General features: G+C 40.9%; 1 protein-coding gene across 2 annotated transcripts; it reads right to left on the minus strand.

Moving 5' to 3' along the window:
• Window positions 1–256: 256 nt before the first annotated feature.
• Window positions 257–18,468, minus strand: LOC119900121 (phosphatidylinositol 4-kinase alpha-like; the record flags this gene model as incomplete). 2 transcript variants are annotated; one of them, XM_038714878.1, is given in 32 exon segments in its annotated part: window positions 257–1,343; window positions 1,457–1,540; window positions 1,647–1,736; window positions 1,820–1,979; window positions 5,650–5,770; window positions 5,897–6,022; window positions 6,172–6,276; window positions 6,409–6,515; window positions 6,597–6,667; window positions 6,785–6,928; window positions 8,619–8,748; window positions 8,852–8,972; window positions 9,086–9,139; window positions 10,680–10,847; window positions 11,626–11,716; window positions 11,975–12,174; window positions 12,319–12,398; window positions 12,584–12,742; window positions 13,100–13,227; window positions 13,322–13,429; window positions 13,543–13,694; window positions 14,261–14,419; window positions 14,538–14,665; window positions 14,772–14,928; window positions 15,020–15,112; window positions 15,253–15,267; window positions 16,537–16,656; window positions 16,977–17,066; window positions 17,309–17,392; window positions 17,573–17,654; window positions 18,144–18,268; window positions 18,398–18,468. In XM_038714878.1, coding segments are annotated over 32 exon segments (3,575 nt in total), but the record flags the coding sequence as incomplete, so codon positions are not given.
• Window positions 18,469–18,473: the final 5 nt, after the last annotated feature.

Here is an 18,473-nt window from a genome sequence, read left to right on the forward strand (position 1 = left end):
TTTAAAAAAGTATACTGAGTGATGATGCTTTCAGCTTCAAAGTGTTACAACAAAAACATTTACCATCCAACTGAGTTTAAAAACAGTTATTATATTTATTTGAAAGACAACTTCTGAAGAGTCTTGTTGACCCTAATGACAGATGCTTGTTGTTGGATATGTTTCACAGTAAACTTCATTGTAACCCGTCCCTTCTAGGTTGAAGTGCTAGTTTACATTTAAAATTAGTTACTGAAACACCACCAGCAAGAGTATGACTAAGTTAATAGATCTTTATTTGATTTCATATCTTATGCATTTTCATTCAAAAGGCATGAAGATAGAAAAGGTGACAAAAAATGGGTCATGGATATAAATATACAAAGAGAGGCAAAATCTTTACAATCAGTAACATTACATAAAGGCTTAAGCTAGCCATATGGACATGGGGCACAGCACTTTGGATTACTAAAATTCACCAGAAGCTACGCTGGAACCAGGCTACATGATAGTTAACGTCCAACTTCATGCAACTGCCCAACATTCAAGCTGTGCCTTACCTTCACTCATAAACAAAAAGTTGGATTTATGTGCATTACCTTCCCTTCCCTTTGGCAATGAATATACAAAACTCTGCCCCACTGTTTCCCAGAACTAATGTGCATCATTTCTCTCCGAGGTAACTGCAAATACAGAAACCCAAAAATACAGACAGTTTAACTCATGTCTATACAGTCAGTTGTCACTGTTAAATACAAGACGAGTACCATGCCACAGATCAAAGAAATCTGACTGGTCCATTAAAAAGAGAAGCACAGTAGTACAGTCAAGTACAAGATGACAGAATAGGCCACATTGGCAAAACTGAAACTGGTCTACTTCAAGTATCCAATTACATTTCAAACCCCATCTAAAATCAACGGCTTTAAGAATTTACATTCACAGACATTACAAAATATTTCAAATTGGCACAAACTCTGATTAAGTATTTACTGAAGGTGCAGATTACCAAGAGCTTTTTTTCTCTAAATGCACAGAAGTCAAGATGCAAGTGCAATAATATAATAATAATTAATATCAACATTTATTTCAACATAAATTCATAAATAAGGGCATGGACAACTAATATAAAGAAAATGTGCTTTGAGAGGAAACAAGAAGCTAAAGCAAACACAAAGGACAACATCCAACAATCAGCAAAAACAATGAACCACAATGGTGAACATTAACAAAGGCACAAACTCACGCACGCACGCACGCACGCACCATGTACTAGCAAATACAGTTTATGCACATGCTTAGGCACAAATATTTAGTATGGGATCTGATTTTGGTAATACTGGATCATGTCGTAGGTTCTACTTCTGTAAGACAAAAAAGGAATCGAAACAAATGTGAATAACACTTTCTGGAAATATTAATATATATTAACAAGAATATAAAAGGATATCCGAACTGTTCAGACTTTTGTACTGACCTGTTGCTGAGGAAGCAGTTCTGGATGACTTTGATGATGAAGGAAGCTGCATCTTTCTCACTCAAACCAGGGTTGAATCGCTGCCTAGATGTGGGGAAAGAGACTATGAGCAACAGCGAATGACATTCAAAGTGCTTATTGTCATTCACACTGGCACACACATGCAGACACATATACACGCCTGACTCACTTGAGCAATTTGATGGTCTGTCCTCTGAAGCAGGGGAGGCCAGTGTCCAGCATGAGAGTAACTAAAGAGACCACACCATCCATGTAGGGCCTGATTCACCAGAGGGAAGTTGTTACATGTTAGCAATCTTCTTACTTCCGTGAACATTTGCCTCATCACTTCTACGTACGCACCTGACAGCCAGGTATCCCCTCACACACATCTCCATGAACCATTTGAAGGGTGTTGCCTCCATCTTCCCACCCATGATCATCACCATCTCATCGGTTAGCTTGATGTCTGGCTCCCAGCCGAGGTTCCCGCCAGGAGAACTTTCAAACATGAACCCGAAGTCTGGACACACACACACACACACACACACACACACACACACACACACACACACACACACACACACACTCTGAGAGTTTACTTTACAGTTTTTTTTTTTAATGCTCTAGTATCATGTTGCAGCATGAAGATAATAGCTGGCCCTATAATTACAAATACAGCCAAGACTGCAGACAAAATGATGCAGAATAAAGGCCATTAAAGGTTATTATTTGAATATCGGACATAAAAGTTCCAAAAGTTTGATTACAGCCATTTTGCCAATCTTGCTAGAAATGTGGAATGGGAGAAAAAATGATTCTTAGATGCATCGCGATGCAGACGTGGAAGATTCTGATTACATCAACAAATGTCAAAAAATAAATCATTTAAATGTTAATTGATAACGTAATGTTGACGGAACGCAAAAGGTGGAACTCGGGGAAGTGCGGGGGCCTTTCTCATTTCCCAAATTTCCACTTCCTCGACTCCTTGATCCTCGATTCCTCCAGGCGCATTTTAGTCCCGCCCACACGAGATGCGGGCTGGAGGAGTCCAGGAGGAGACGCAAGGAGAGAGGAGTCAAGGAAACGGGCATTTAATGAAATGAGATGTCCTTTCCTCGGAGCCGTCATTTTAAAGCGACTTCACTTAAATCTGACATGTTGCACAGCTGCATCATCTGTCCACTGTTAGAGCTGTGATCTCTGTCAGAGCAGCAGATCTTTTGGCACTAAAGGCTACAGATCATTTCTTCACAATCCAGAAACATGTCTGTTAACATTATAACATGCAGAAACATCTCGAGGTTCTAATAAACATTATAGCATCTGTGGAAAACAGTCAGATTACAGCAGCCTAATCATAGACTAGGCTACACAGTAGGCCTACCACTTTTTTGCGGTGCACCTGTAAACAGGAAATCGTTACAGCCCTCAGCTTGATGAGACGAGCGTTTCATCATCAGTCCATTTACAAAATGACACAGTAACATTTATCTCATATAGTCTCAATTACAGCTGTCATCACAGGACAGAAAAAAACCTGCAGGGTTAGGCAGCTGACAGGACAGAGAGAGGAAACTTTCAGCTTCTATAGTCCATGTTTAGACTCTGATGGAGCTCAGGACTGACCAAAAGGACGGCTGCTTTACTCCAAACAGTTTTACTATATGAAACTGAACTCTGTGTGAGACCGTTTGGACGTGAAGAACACAGAACATGAATTAACACCAGATCCTCACCGATCCTGTCGGCGTGTTGGGAGATTTATTATTATTAATTTATGTTGCTGTGGCTTGTGCGTAAATGCGCAGTGTCACTGGGGAAACGCTTCATACAGCCGCTATTTAATGTTCATTTTTACAATCCTGCTGCCCATCCATCACATCCCATTCAACATCAGTGATATCAAAGTGAAATGACATTAAGGAATGTGGTTAGAACAGCTCTTTATGAGGCGCTACACGAACGATGAAGGGCAGAAAGTTTGATCGCGCATTTGATTCTTTTTAATAGGCTTAACTGATACAACTTATGAAAACAACAGAAACACTGCAGCGTCCTGCTCCGGCTATGGGTTGGTCCAGCTGCTTGTCACGCCTCTTGTAAACATCATAGCGGCTGAAAAGACTTCCGCAAAGGATACACCGATGTATCCTCCAGCAAGCCTCCTCGATTCTCGCTCCTCGATGTGCATTTTAAGAATTCAGATGTACTTCAAGATGGCATGCTGAGATCGATTTCCAGGTCACACGCTCGAGGATCGAGGAGTCAAGCAGACAGAAATTTGGGAAATGAGAAAGGCCCCAGTGTTCCCCCTGCAGAATGAATAACTGTACCATTAGATGGATGAGAATATAAGACATAATGTTGACGTATACTAACATGTTATTTGGTTAGCTCAGTTGGTAAGCCGTAGGAGTCACAACCCAAGTGTTGAGTGTTCAACTCCACTTTAGGACAACTTTCCCCTCTCTTCAACAAATGGATTCTGCAGCGAATGTTTCTCAGATCACGGAATGTGCTGCACTGTTTTTGTTTCAGTGTTTGATCCACATCCATCAACCTACTGACGCTTTTTCAATTCCCCAGTATCTCCAGGCAGGAAATTTAGGGAAATCACGTTTTCTGACGGCTCTTTCAGAAGTGTGTCAAGCAGGCTACAGAGTCTTTTAATGTCGTTCAGTCTTTCAAAGTATAAGCTCAGTTCAACTCTAATACTGCATAACAGTAAACAAGCTTCTTGCGCTTTTATTTTGTAGGCAAACCACTAAAGAGAGTTGCTGTTGTGACTGAGATCTATTTCAGCACCGCTATCAAAGTATTTATTTATTTATATTTTTGCCGCTATCAAAGCACCATAATCTGGCCGCAGATATTATTGCTGGTGGGAAGTTTTGTCAATGGTCCATAATCACAGAGAGAATTGATATGTTTCCCTTGTCAATGTTTGTATAAACTTCCAAAATCCATTATGTGGTTTATAATGGACTGGGGTGTAGAAACAGTGACAGTGTTTCACACTCTTGGCTCTGTCAGTGGCCAAGTCACAATAACATATGGTTTTACTGAATAATTTCATAAATATAATTTCTTAATAAATATACCTTAAAACCCCTAATTTCTTGACTGGCCACTCTCTGCTGTCTCAGAAGAGACACCTTTGTGCTGTTGTCAGCCACCGTAGCTGACCTACGCTCTTTGAAAGGGCGCAGTGGTAGGACTGGACAGATGGCTGCATTTCACAACCCTCACCACTAGATGCCACTAAATCTTACACACTGAACCTTTAATGAAGTAAACTAGTCCTTTTAAGCTGATTAGGAGATGTTTCTCTTGGATTTTAATGCACAAATTTAATGCTTAGTAATTATCCAGGGATCCTGTTTGGAAAAAAAATTATGTATCAAGATGCATCGATAATCGTTTTATAATTGCATCGCAGCCCTCTGAATCGTAATCGAATCGTGAGGTGCCCAGAGATTCACTATGGTTGGGTATCGAGAACCAGTTTCAAGTTGGAACCATTAAGAAATTTCCAAGAACCATGGATGTGTTAAGACACGTGCATTTCAATTCTGCTCATCAGTTCCAAACTTTTTGCATATTTCAGTCGCACTCCCGATTGAACTGCAGTGAACCTTTTAAATTCCATAAAAGTTGCACTTATCTGCCAGGACTTGCTACGCGGACCTAACATCACGTCATTTGTACGCAGTATGTGAACAAAGCACGCAAGAAGAGAGTACTTCTGTTTACATTCCTGGACCATGGTGGACTGCAGCAAACGCTCAAAAGTTTGGCTTAGCTTCACTAAAAAAGATAACGACATAGCAAAATCCAATACCTGGAAGCATCTCCACTAAGACAAAGCCTTTACTTCAACATTGGAAGGAACGCACCATGTTCGGTGTGTTGCAGTCTCCCAGCTAGAGTGGCGTCCAGATACAGCTAACAGGAGCAACATCTCACTCAAAGGTAAATACATGATGTCTACAAATTATTCCAATATTTACTTTTTCTTAGATATGTGCCTCCAGAGACACCCCTCTAGTACAGAGACTCCTTTTACTTTAGCCATGAAGAGGAAACTGAGCTTTGATGTGAAATGGTTCGAATCAGAACCAAGATTCAGTGACAGCCAGAAGAATCAGAATCGATAAAACTCTCAGGGAAATGCAAACAATACACACCAATGTGAATGAGGTGGCCCTGGCTGTCCAGCATGATGTTGCCGTTGTGTCTGTCCTTTATCTGCAGCAGGAAGAGTAGCAAGCTGTAAGCTGCCATGCTGCGGATGAAGTTGTACCGTGCCTGAAAAGAGAAATGTTGGAAGGAGTATCAGATGATTCGGTTAGTAATTATGGTACACTTTTACAGGTGTAAATGAATGACTGATGGTAGAAAAGCCTTTACAAGGTTGTGAGATTTGGTATTTACCTTCTGGAATGCTAGTGTGGATTCATCTCCATACTGATTCCTGAAATAGTCGTACATGCCGAAGTCTGTCTGTCTGCCCAGCTGGTCCCGAGACTTGCAGTCCGGGATGCACTCGATTACACCACACTGTGGTAGAACATCAGAAACAGTAAGATTGAGAAGTGGTTTGATTATAGGGGAAAGTTAAGACTTGCGGTTTCATCATCTTAAATGAAAATGTGTTTTGAACATGTCAAGAATATAGACGAACAAAGAAAAATTTTATATGAACTCACTCCAGGTGCTGTGGCCACCACCCTATAAGGAAACACATAGAGATCCAGGCCCACCAGCTGGAAGATGTTCTTAAACAGGCTGATGATCTGAAGAGCCAGCATGTCCTGTGAACACAAAGGACGAAAAGGTAAAGAAAGAGAATTCAAACTAAAATAATTAGGTCACGTCGAAGGAGGATATCACAAAATCAATGGAAGATAGCAGTGTAATAAGTGAAAGGACTGTGAAGCTGAGACCTGTCGGCAGTCGTCTCCCACTTTAAATATGGCTGCCTGCCAGCAGATTCTCTTGGCCTCCTCTTCACTCTTAACCTCATCTACAGAATCTGAGCGACACTGCAGACCTGAGGAGAAGGTGTCACAATGTTTGTCTGTGCACACACTTGAGAAATTCAGTATTTACTTTCATTTAACATTAGCAGTACCTTCTTTTTCAAGCTCGCTGACTCCACACCTCCTAACTTTGAATTTAGCCAGGTAGGGGGCTTTGGCAGCACTAAATAGAGACACAAAAGGATACAAAAGTGCTTTTTATGTTCAGTGAAGTTGTCACGTTTCAATGTGAATTGTGGTAACTGTAACAAGTATTACAGAAGATGATTTTGAGGCCAACCTCTGCATTGGGGTCCCAGACTTGTAGTCTATATCCAAAACTATGGCCTCTGGATTACTGGGAAGATAACAGCCGGGTTGGACTTTGATCTGTGACATGGCTTCCAGGCAGGCCCTCTTCCTCTCCTCTCCTTTGGGAAAAGGTCTGATGAAGACACACAAAAACAACTTGAAACCACAAAGTTTCCACAACTCTTCTATTATACATTGGTATCTCACTAAATGACTTCAGACCACCAGTGACAGTCGGGCTCTGTTGTTATTCACAGAGGGGAGTCACTAGGGTAGAGAGTAATAGAGAGTGGAAGCCAGGGGACAACCAAACTTTCTCCCCTGGACAGCTGCAATTAGTGCTGTAATGAGGGCTGATGGGAATTTTGTCTGCCTCTAGTGGACTGACAAAACACTCTCTGTGAGAGCCAGCAATAATAGGACCTGTCAAAAAAACTTCTCATCAGCTGCAGGGTGTACACATGGGCAGACAGGTAGTCAGGGGCAGAGGGAGACGGCATGCAGTGCCTTCCAGACCGGTGCATAATCAGAGAGACATGAGACCAAACAACAGCCAAATAAATGAACAACAAAGGGATTAAGAGAGTAGATCACTGGTGCAAGGCAGGTAAAGAACAAAACACATTGGCTCAGGGGAAAACTTGTTATCACTTCATAAACACCTTGAACATTACATAGAGGGTTCTGTTTAACAGAAAAGTTAAACTGTAGTTATACTTTAAGGCCTTTGGCAAAGTTCAGCGTCTTGGCTTCATAAATATTTCTCTTTTCTTTCAATGTCGCTGTCAGATTGTCAGAGTGCATTATACACTCACCAGCCGCTTTATTAGGTACACCTGTTCAATTGCTTGTTAACACAAATAGCTAATCAGTCAATCACATGGCAGCAACTCAGTACATTTAGGCATGTAGACATGGTCATGACAACTTGTTGAAGTTCAAACCGAGCATCAGAATGGGGAAGAAAGGGGATTAAAGGGACTTTGAACATGGGGTGGTTGTTAGCGCCAGATGGGCTGGTCTGAGTATTTCAGAAACTTTTGATCTACTGGGATTTTCACACACACAACCATCTTTAGGGTTTACAGAAATTCTCAGAGAAAGAGAAAATTTCCAGTGAGCGGCAGTTGTGTGGACGAAAATGCCCTGTTGATGTCAGAGGAGAATGGGTTAAACCAAGGTATGCAGAATACCATCTCTGAACGCACATGTCGAACGTCGATAAGACACATGCCTTTGGTGTGAGAGACACGGATTAAATTCCCCACTGTGACACATCCACCAATGTGTCCCTGAGCAAGACACTTAACCCCTAGTTGCTCCAGAGGTGTGCGATCTCTGACATATATAGCAATTGTAAGCTGCTTTTGATAAAAGCATCAGCTAAAATTTAACAAAAATGCTCCATGTCACAAAGTCCAAATCATCTCAAACTGGTAACTTGAACATGACAATGAGTTCACTGTACTCCAGTGGCCTCCACAGTCACCAGGTCTCAATCCAATAGAGCACCTATTGGGATGTGGTGGAACGGGGGATTTGCATCACGGAAGTGCAGCCAACAAATCTGCAGCCACTGCGTGATGCTATCATGTCAATATGGATCAAAGTCTCTGAGGAATGTTTCCAAAACTTTGGCTGTCCAACAAAATTTCTGGTCTCTCAAAACTGATACAAATACTTCAGTCAGATAGGTGGTAAGTGGTAAATAATCTAAAATGTTATAAAAACTTTTCAGCAGTAATGTAAAGAATATGCTACTGTAATTAAACGTGCAGTATGGTCCCTAGAGTAAAATAGAAAAAAGCAAAGCGTGTTCATACTTGATAATGGCCGACACATTGGTGATTTTGTTGAAGAAGTCAAACTCCCTCTGGTAGAAGTCTTTGGCCGGGCCAGACAGAGAGCCAGTGATCTCCTCCACCATCTGCTCCAGCAGATCACCAATGTCAGCTGCAGGGAGAGAGATCATCATTGTGTTTTACATTAGTATGTTCAAGTGTTGTGGATGTGCACATGTGGAGTTAGAAAGAGAGAGTGAGGGTGAATATCCCACGGTCTTTATGGCTTCCTTCCTCATCCAGGAATATGTTGGTCTTCATGTTCCAGATGAACTGGTGAGCCAGAAGCTGAGACTTCTGAGCGGCCCACAGGATGTACTCTCTCACATAACCCATCTACACCAGGTTGTGACAGGACAGAAATACAGGGAGAGTTCCGACAATTACATAATCTGAATATATGCATTTTCTTTAAATGCATTTGCTAACTCAGAAAATCTGATATTTACCTTGTCGTAACGAAGCGCTTGGACAATTTGAGGAATGTAAAACAAAATGGCATCCTAGACAAAAGGAAAAAATACATTTTACCAGCGAGGAAAAAAAGAAATGCCATAACTTTGTCATTGTATACAAGTGAAACAGAGTCCTCTGTAATGTGGGCATCCCTTGGGCTTATTAGTGTTAATTATAGACAAATTAAGTGATTGGCTGGCTTACCTGCCTACCTGCGCACACTCTGCCCATGCACTTACTGCCATGAAAATGTGTTTTGGGGCAGTGGCTTTGGTCGGAGGCATGAAAGAAGTGGGTGGGATTTTTCCAGTTGGAAACTTTCAAAAATGTTGCTGTCTCTTGATAGTCCAACGTTGCATACCCCCGGTTTAAGAGAATAATGGCAATTTTATTGCCCAGGGAAACAAATCCAACAGAGATGACAACAGCTGATTGTGTATGTGTGCTGTACCTGCATACCATTAGCTGCCTCTTCTGCCCCTATCACTTGTGGAGTACCTCAAGGTTACATTTCAGGGCCTATTTTATTTGCTGTGTATGTGCTCCCTTTAGGCTCCATCTTCCACAAATACAATGTTTCCTTTCACTTTTACTCTGAGGACACTGCCTACCACTGGATCCAGGGGATTCCAAAACCATCACATTCATCCCTAATTGTCTGCAGGATGTGAAATGCCTGATGGCAAAAATCTGCCTTCAGTTAAATCATAATAAGACAGAAGTGATTGTTTTTGGTCCACCCAACATCACAGGGAGTATAGCTAGCCACTCAGGGCCACTGTCATCAAATCTTCATGCCGATGACAGGACACATGGGTGTCATTTTTGAGTGAAATTTGACAAACAGATCAACTCTGTGTTATAAGGTTGCTATTTTCAGGTAAGTCCATCCTGTTTCTCTCAACAACATGAAGATCCGCATTTATCTCCTCAAGACATGATTTCTGCAAATCACTGTACATGGGTCTTGGCCAGTCCTCTTTGTCTCGCCTGCTGCTGATGCAGAAAGCTGCAGCGAGACTTCTAACTGCTACCAGAAAAAGACACAGCATTACACTGGTCCTAGTATCACTGCACTGGCTACATGTGTGTAACACAGGGTTGGTATTAAGGTTATTTTATTTATTTTTAAAGCCATGGCAAACCCTGTACATTTTAGAACTTCTCTGCCCCAACTCTAACTCTAGGCCACTTAGATCCTCAGAATAATTGTTTTTAACTGTTCTACGATCGAGGCTAGTGGGTAAGGGAGCTTGTGCCGTTGCTGTGGCAGCCCCAAAGCTTTGGAATAGTCTTTACTCAAATGTTCCCATTCTATTGGCACTTTTAAGACAAATCTCATGTTTTTAATCTTAGAGGTTTTAGTATTTTTTAAATAAATTGATCTTAAAAGTTTTATTCTGTTTCTGTTTTAAATTTGTGCACATATTTCGATATTGCCTTTTTTCTATTATTGCCATTTGCCATTACCTTTTTCCTTTACTTGCTATTGTTGTGCCATTTATTCTAATTTGTACAGCGCTTTGGTAAACTCGGGTTGTTTTAAAACATGCTATATAAATTTGACTTGACTATATGTGAACGTACAGGAGGAAAGGAACGAAGCACTTTGACCCCATACTGGGCTGTGAGAGGGTGAGGAGGGTACAGGGAGGAGAAGTAGGACAGTCCAGTTGGGGGATCTGCTGGGGCCCAGCACAGGATATGACTCAGCTCTGGAGAGTCAGCATCTATTGTGTGCCACGTCACCAAGAACTGAAGAAAAACAAAAAAAGAGAAACAAAATTGAGAAAGCCAAAATTTACATCATTTATAAGTTCTACTCTATGTACAACATGCATCACAGCATCCATTCAACATTATATATGATGCAAGGTTATGACCCCAAACCTGAGGGTGTGCTAACTAGCCTCCAGAGTAGGCTGTGTTCATTAGTTACTAAGTGACAGGAAGGAAAAAAAACAACATGTCAAGGATGATCATCTGCTAAATTATGGTGGCCTTTGGGGAAGGCCATGATCTGCCTCCCCTGCTTCTTCTTTAGACAGATAAGAAGCTCATTAAGAGTTCAGTCAGGTAGAACTAAATGGAAATAGAGGACACTGGAGGGAAAAATATTACTTCAATAACACCAGCATCTCTCAAGTGACAGAATATGACCACTTGAAAGCAAAACACTGAGGGCAACTTAAGAGAAATGTAGTACCGGGAACTTGTGAAAAAATCATGTATTTAAATGCTTAAAGTCAACAAAGGTCAACAGCACTCAGTGAAACCACAGTATTATTTACCAAGGGCAGTAAAAATCCTTGCTGAAAGTGTATGGCTATAGACGATTGTAATGATCCAGAAAGGGTTTTAGTCACAACAGATCTTTAGATTACACATAAAACTAAGATAAAGAACAGTAAGCACAGAAGAGAAATTAGAGAGAAAACTTATGACAGCGGAGTGGGAAGACAGAGTAGCAACTTGTCTTGTCTGTAAGGAACCGCCATCCTGTTGGTTTGTAGTGGAAGGCGGAGGGCCTCACCTTGACTGCTTCTGGAACATCACACACAGCAGCTGGATCCATTCGCACTAGGCGAGTCACCTCAGAGACAATAGCCTCCGTGTTTTTAAATCTGAAAAAAAAAAGAAGAAAGAATAAATTGTGTGAGAAGTGCAACTTCTCTGCCATCTTTGTTGTGTTGCAGTTCAGGCACCGTTCAATTGCTTCTCGCTGCAATAGAGAGCAACGATGTACAGGGAGTTATGGATTTCACCTTTTAAAAATTTCACTTATTGGATTATTTTCATTTCAATTGTTGGAAAAAATCTATTACACTTTCAGTTTGACATTGACGAAACATGGGTTGTAATGCATTTTTTTCTTGGTGTACCTGGCAGGCAGCTGCAGGGCGAGGTACGGTGCTATGCTCCAGGCCAGATTAACATTGTCCTTCCACTGTTTCTCCGTCAGACTGATATATTTGGACCTCCAGTTAGCGATGCTGGTCTCCACGGACTGTTCAGTAGCAATAGCCAGCTCCTGAGTGGATAACGGGTTGTACCATATTGTCAGCCGTTCAATCTCGCTGGCCTAGACGGAGACACAGGGAACGAGAGTCATCATAATTGACCAATAAAGTGTCATGTATAGATGTAGAAATGTAATCATTTGATGTCAATTCCTTTATTACCACATAGTTGTGAATATAAATAGTGGTTGAGAAAGTGTAAATACCAGTAAAGCCAGTAAAAGAGTCCGGCGTTTCATGTAGTACTTGTGAAGCTGAGAGCCTCTGTTGCTTTTTTTAGATAGTCCTGAAACAGTGCAGGACAGCAACACATCAGTAATATGTAATATCTGGAAATATTATATACTTAAAAATACTTATTTCACCTGTGAATAAGAAGCAGGTAGAAGTAAAGTTTCATTGTGATCATCTTAGCAGCACATGGTGTGTTCCAGCATAGCTCACTTAAGTTTAACATCCTGTGTGTTTTACCTGATTTCTTGGATATGGTGGACATCCCAGAGGACAGAGGGTAGGTGTTGATCCATCCCTGACCAACCTGCTGCCTCTGGCCCACAGCGGCATCAAGACTGCTCCGGCTATCCGTGACTGTCACTACAGACAAGCTGTTCACAGACATGTCTTGGGGATCTACTCAAAGAAAAATTGAATTAATCTATCATGCAAATCAATTATCCACCTATCAAGAAAATTCAAATGTAAAGGCCCAGATACCAACTTTATTTAGGAAATTATCATGATAAGGATTTAAGGGAGTAATAGGGGAAAATCTGCTTCTTCACTTCTCAAAAAGCTCTCTGAGGGTATTTTAGACTACATTTTACATTTTGACGTCCTTCTAGAAGATATTTTGAACCACTCCCTAATCTGTAACCTGGGCCTTCTAAACAATCAAAACAGTGAAGTTATCACTACACTACCCTGGAGTGTATAGTAAAAGTTCAATTTTACATTTATATTTAAATTTTATTTTTCTCAGTGCTGTACCTGGGGGAACCAGCTGGCTGGCAGCCAGATACTTCTTGTCAGACTGCAGGCTGGCATAGAACTTGATCATTATACTGATGTCTTCTCTCAGCCTCTTATCTGCCTGAGTTGGAAATTTGGGAGCGACACTACACAAAGACAGAGATGGCAAAAAAGGGACAATTTTAAATAACACACAAGAGTTTTCTTTTTGCCAACCAAACACAATTGAATTTTTTCTACCTGAAGTAGTCAAAAGCTGTGGAATAGATCTTCTCTCTAAGCACATTTCTGATGGTGGAATTTGTCACAACATCAGCATGCAGAAGAGTCAGACCCAAAGTCAGCAGTCTGGAATGAAGCACAATAGTCTTATGAAGTTTAGGATTCAGTAATTATTGCAGCTGACAATTACAACATTTAAGATTAAACTAATTTCCTGTTGTAATAATGAAACACGGTACCTGAATCTTGGTCCAATGGCAGCAACATGTCGGTTTAGGCTACTTTTGGGTCCTCCGACGCTCAGAGACAGAGATCTCTGCAAAATGGCGGTGAAAATCTCCACTTGGTCAGCACTGCTGTACTTAGCTATCTCAAACCTCTGCACAAGAAACTGGAGGGAGAACAGAAAAAAGGAATAAAGAGGTGATAGTTTCCAACCCTTATACCTTCAAAATAATGAGTTCAACTCAATTTTATGAAAAATACATGAACATTATAGAAACGTTCTAGGTGAAATGCAGACAGACATGCAGCAAAATGGTAAACTCTTCAAGTTTCATCCCCCAAAAAATTAATTTTTTTAACTGTCCAAAAAGTGGGTAATCTCCATAATTAAATCTCCACCCACAGAAAGTGATAAACCAAAACAGAATAAAATGATAACTGTCTCCTAAACAACATCAAGCAAGCAGACTGTTAGCAGACAATGTAACAAATTTAAATGTTTCATGTTTAAGAGATTTGCTAATGTTACTACAGTATGCACCTTTAGAGTAGCGTCACTGCATTAAAGACCAGTGGATTGGTGAACATGAGCATGCTGTGTGTATTTTACTGACATCAAGTTCAGTGAACTTTGGATACTGAAGTTTAAAACAACTTAAAACAACCAGAAAGTACAAGCTAGCAACAGAGAGGACAAGAAACCAAATAAGTTTATGTCTGTGTGTCACTGACCTCTATCCAGAGGAAGTGAGGGATGACATCAGGTGCACATGGTGCAGGTTGACTCTCCTCTGAGACAGCCAGGGGGCCGGCCTCTACCTTGGCCTCAGAAAACAAACCCATCTTCAGCTCTACTGTCATCTGCCAAGCTCCTGCCATCTCACGCATGAACTAGGCAGACAGAAAAGAGAAGATAAGAATGAATCTATTATACAATATATCTTGACCAAGACACACATTCATGTAACTAATTATTCATATGATTCATGAAAAGGATAAATAAACATACTGGCACTTCCACACCGTTGTGTGCAGCCAGGAGCCATTCCCAGCAGGCAATAGCAGTTTCCATGCCATGTTCTGTAAACATCTTCAGAGGAGACCAACACAGATGGTGCAGGAGCTGAGGATCGCAGTCTGAAAGAAAAAATATTGAAATTTACCATAACTGAATTGTATGAAAAAAACAGCACTATTGCTGAAAGATGATAAATATAAAATCAAATGAAGCAGAGCTGCTCACTTTTGGTAGTTATGAGCAGGGCGGCCATCTTGAACATGACCTGGGTGAAGCCCTCTGGGTCTTTTCTGTCCAGAGCGCTGGTCATCTGATGGATCATCATCTTGCTGAGGTCTGACTGGCTGTGAGTCGCCTCTGAGAACTGGATCATACCAGCCACCTGGACAGCACATAAACAGACAAGTATTAATCATACTGTATGCAGAAAGTCCAGGAAAGTCACACCAATCTTTATAATATTAAGACTTCACCTCTCCTGTGTAGCGGTTCCGCAGGTTTAGTGATGCCATGAAGTTGGAGTAGTCCTTCTTCACACACGCTGGTCTCTCTGTCAGCTGGGTGGTCTAATGAACAACACAGTTTCGGAGCCGCTTAGGGCCAGGACACAGTCGCAAGCTAGGAAAGTAATATACGTAACACTTCTGGATATCCTAAAGGTATCATGCCTGAAACCTGTCTCTCTGAATTTAGTGTTTAGACCAACCTGAGGGAAAGCAGCCTACGGTTGGCCACATGGTGGAGGACAGCACCAGCATAACCAGTTAGCCAAATGGGCAACCAGCCAACCAACCCACCCGTCCATTGCAGGTAAGTAACCAGGCAACCAGCAAATCCGTAAACCAGGCAAGCAACCAGGTAGGCAGTTCGGTGCAGTTTAATAAAGATAAAATACAACAAATGAAGCAAATGAAAAGACAGATATAGCAGAACGCTTGATCCAGAACACATAGAAATGCATAGCAAGCAAAATAATATCACACAGACTAGTAAGCACGCACACATGGACATATAGGGCTGTAAACAACTACAGACAGGGGACTGATTAAAGGAAACACCTGAATAAAGAGAGTGGAGAAACATTTCAAATGCAGAAGCTTCCATGCACCAGGTCTCACTGAAACTTGTGAAAAACGACAAACGTGTAAGACAACGCTCTCCACCACCAGAACACCAAATTATATATATTTATCTTCAAATCTATTTAGTGATGTCTGTGACTGACTCTGGTGCTATTATGTCCTTTTGTTATGTCTGGCTCTGGTTCTTTCTTTCTTTCTTTCTTTCTTTCTTTCTTCTTTCTTTCTATCTGCTGCACTCAGGTCTCTTGCAAGAGATCCTGATTTCAATGAGAGGACCTGATTAACTAAAGGTGGTATACATAAATGAGGGAACATCTTGTTCATCCCTCCAACAGAGTTCCACAGACTTGGCAAGGAGCAGTGAAGCTGTTCTGGTACTGGCACTTTATGTTGAGTTTGGTTTTTCCTTTAAATTGTCACCCATTTGTAGATTCCCAGTGTTTACAGAGCAAGAATACATAAAGAAAAAAAATAATAAAACATATTTGCATGAAGGATACAAGACACTTCTGCTCAGTGTAAACAAAACTGCAAAGACTTTGACAAAGCAACTAAAAAGCACATTTGTTAACGTGTTAGACATGTTGGACAAATGTTAATAAGCATCAAATCAACAAGTGGTAGCACACAATAACTTATTGCATCCTCAATGCTCTAAAAGGGCTTGTGTTGTGGTTTTTTATGATGTCTAAACAATGTTTCACACAATCCACTATGTTGAGTGGGACAGCCTGACACTTGTTCTGCAGTCTTTGAATACTAAAATGTGACAGGTAGCTCAGATTATGACCACATCATTAATTTGGGATGTGTAAATTTGTCTAAATTCAACCTGCCTTTAATCTGGGAAAGGGTTTGTGTGCAAACCTGCAGGGATACCAGCATGTGTGTGTGTGTGTGTGACTCACGCCAAGCGTAGTACTCTGTCTGTTGTAGCCTGCAAAGTGCAATATGCTCTCTGTGGCCATGGCCAGGCCAGTATGCTGGGACAGTCCTGAGACCCAGTTCTGATGTTTGTTCAAGTACTCCTGCACAAGACATGACATTCAGGTAAGATATAGGAATGGACCAAAATACAGAAAGGGGGGAAAAGAAAAGCAATAATGGAACAACAATGACAAATATCCTCTATAGTCAAAATATACAATGATGACTTTTCTTATACTTGCTTTCAGTGCAGCCACTTTTGTTGGTTTTTTCTTAACTAAAAGTAAGCAGTAGTTACAATTAAATGCACTCCTTTAATTGAGTGTGTGTTAACCATCTCCAACTCCCCAGTTTTGTAGATATTTATGATGTCAAAGAAGAGATCTCTACTATGAGGAAACATAAAGGTATAGAAATTCACCTGTAGGTGGGACTTTGTGACTGAAGGGGCCCATTTCATTGCCTCTTTCAGGATCTCACCACAGCGAGCAGCAAAGTCCTTCACTATGCTCTACAAGGAGATGAGGAAACCAGGATACAATAATTTATGAAATAAAGAACATAAGTGTTGTAAGACAGTTAATGTCAATAAAATGTAATTTGTAAAACATCACATAAAAACCAAAACTAAGGATTATTTAACTGATGAACAGATTTAACAATCCAAAAAGAATGGAGTAAGAAAAAAGGCCACTTCTGTCTTTAAAACAAATACTGTGCTGTCCTCTAGTGGTCATAAGTGTTCAAACTCACCTCTCGGGCCTCATATGTATCAGGAACAGTTATCCTGTAGGGGGTGTCTGGAATGTCATAGTATGGTTGATCCTTGTGGATGTCCTAAATAAACAGAGAAGATATTTTTGCAACCGAAACATATAGTTGCACATATCTATACACTGCACCAAAAGAGATACAATACAATTTTATTTCCCACCCCTAGATGTTCTTGTTCCTATAGGGATTCAAACTAACAACCTGGGGCTGTGTTGTTCACACCTGCCCTCCACTGATACTTACAGCACTTAATGACAGAGAGAGTGTCTGCAAGATGTCCAACATGGTCTTCAACACACGACCGCTCCAAAGCAGATGGGGGAAACTAGTAGAAGTAACATATAAGACAAACAGGAATAATACTGTTTAATACGGTTTTCAAAGTCTGAGACTGCCTCATACAAAGTTACGGAAACGGCACCCTGTTTACTTGGTAAGTTCGCTCAATTCCTGGATGCATATGGGATCATGATTATGTCTGATCCCAAGACCCTCAACATTTGAGCCAAAATAGCCTAATATTGCTGTTTGACATAACTTCTGACTACACCAAATAGTATTTAAAAAGATTTTTCCTGAGGCATTTATTAGTTTCTGACTGATGGGGAGAAACTAGTACTCTACTCTCACATGTAGGCTATTCTATGTGATCTCCTTTTGATAACTAATGCAATAAGTAATGTAATATTGTTTACTTCCATTCACTGAGCCTCCCCTGAAACTGTTTGGAGCCCCAAGGGAGGCATGCCTCACACTTTGAAATATGACAGGGAAAAATTTAGGCTGACGAGGTTCTTGAATCATTTACACTCACGTCTCAGCCAAACCAGAGAGGTATTTGTCAGCCACTCTGCGGATCCTCTTGTGAGTGTGGTTAAAGTTGACCAATAAGAATTGGGCATGACGCTCCAATTCCTCCTCGTGCGCTTTGGTCTTGGGCTAAAAACATGAGAAATACTTTGGTATTTATTGATATTGAAGAATAAGACATATGGTCAACAAGACGTCTAAGGCTTTTGAAATTGTTTACCATCATCCCAAATTTTAGAAGAAACCATGCTACCTAACCTTCTCAGCCATCATTTGGAGGAAGACATCAAACACCTTATCGCCAACACATATAATACACAGCATCATGCCTGTG

This window comes from Micropterus salmoides, unplaced genomic scaffold (assembly GCF_014851395.1).
Source record: "Micropterus salmoides isolate LMB-PRFRI ecotype aquatic unplaced genomic scaffold, ASM1485139v1 Ms_hic_scaffold_126, whole genome shotgun sequence".
NCBI lineage: Eukaryota > Metazoa > Chordata > Actinopteri > Centrarchiformes > Centrarchidae > Micropterus > Micropterus salmoides.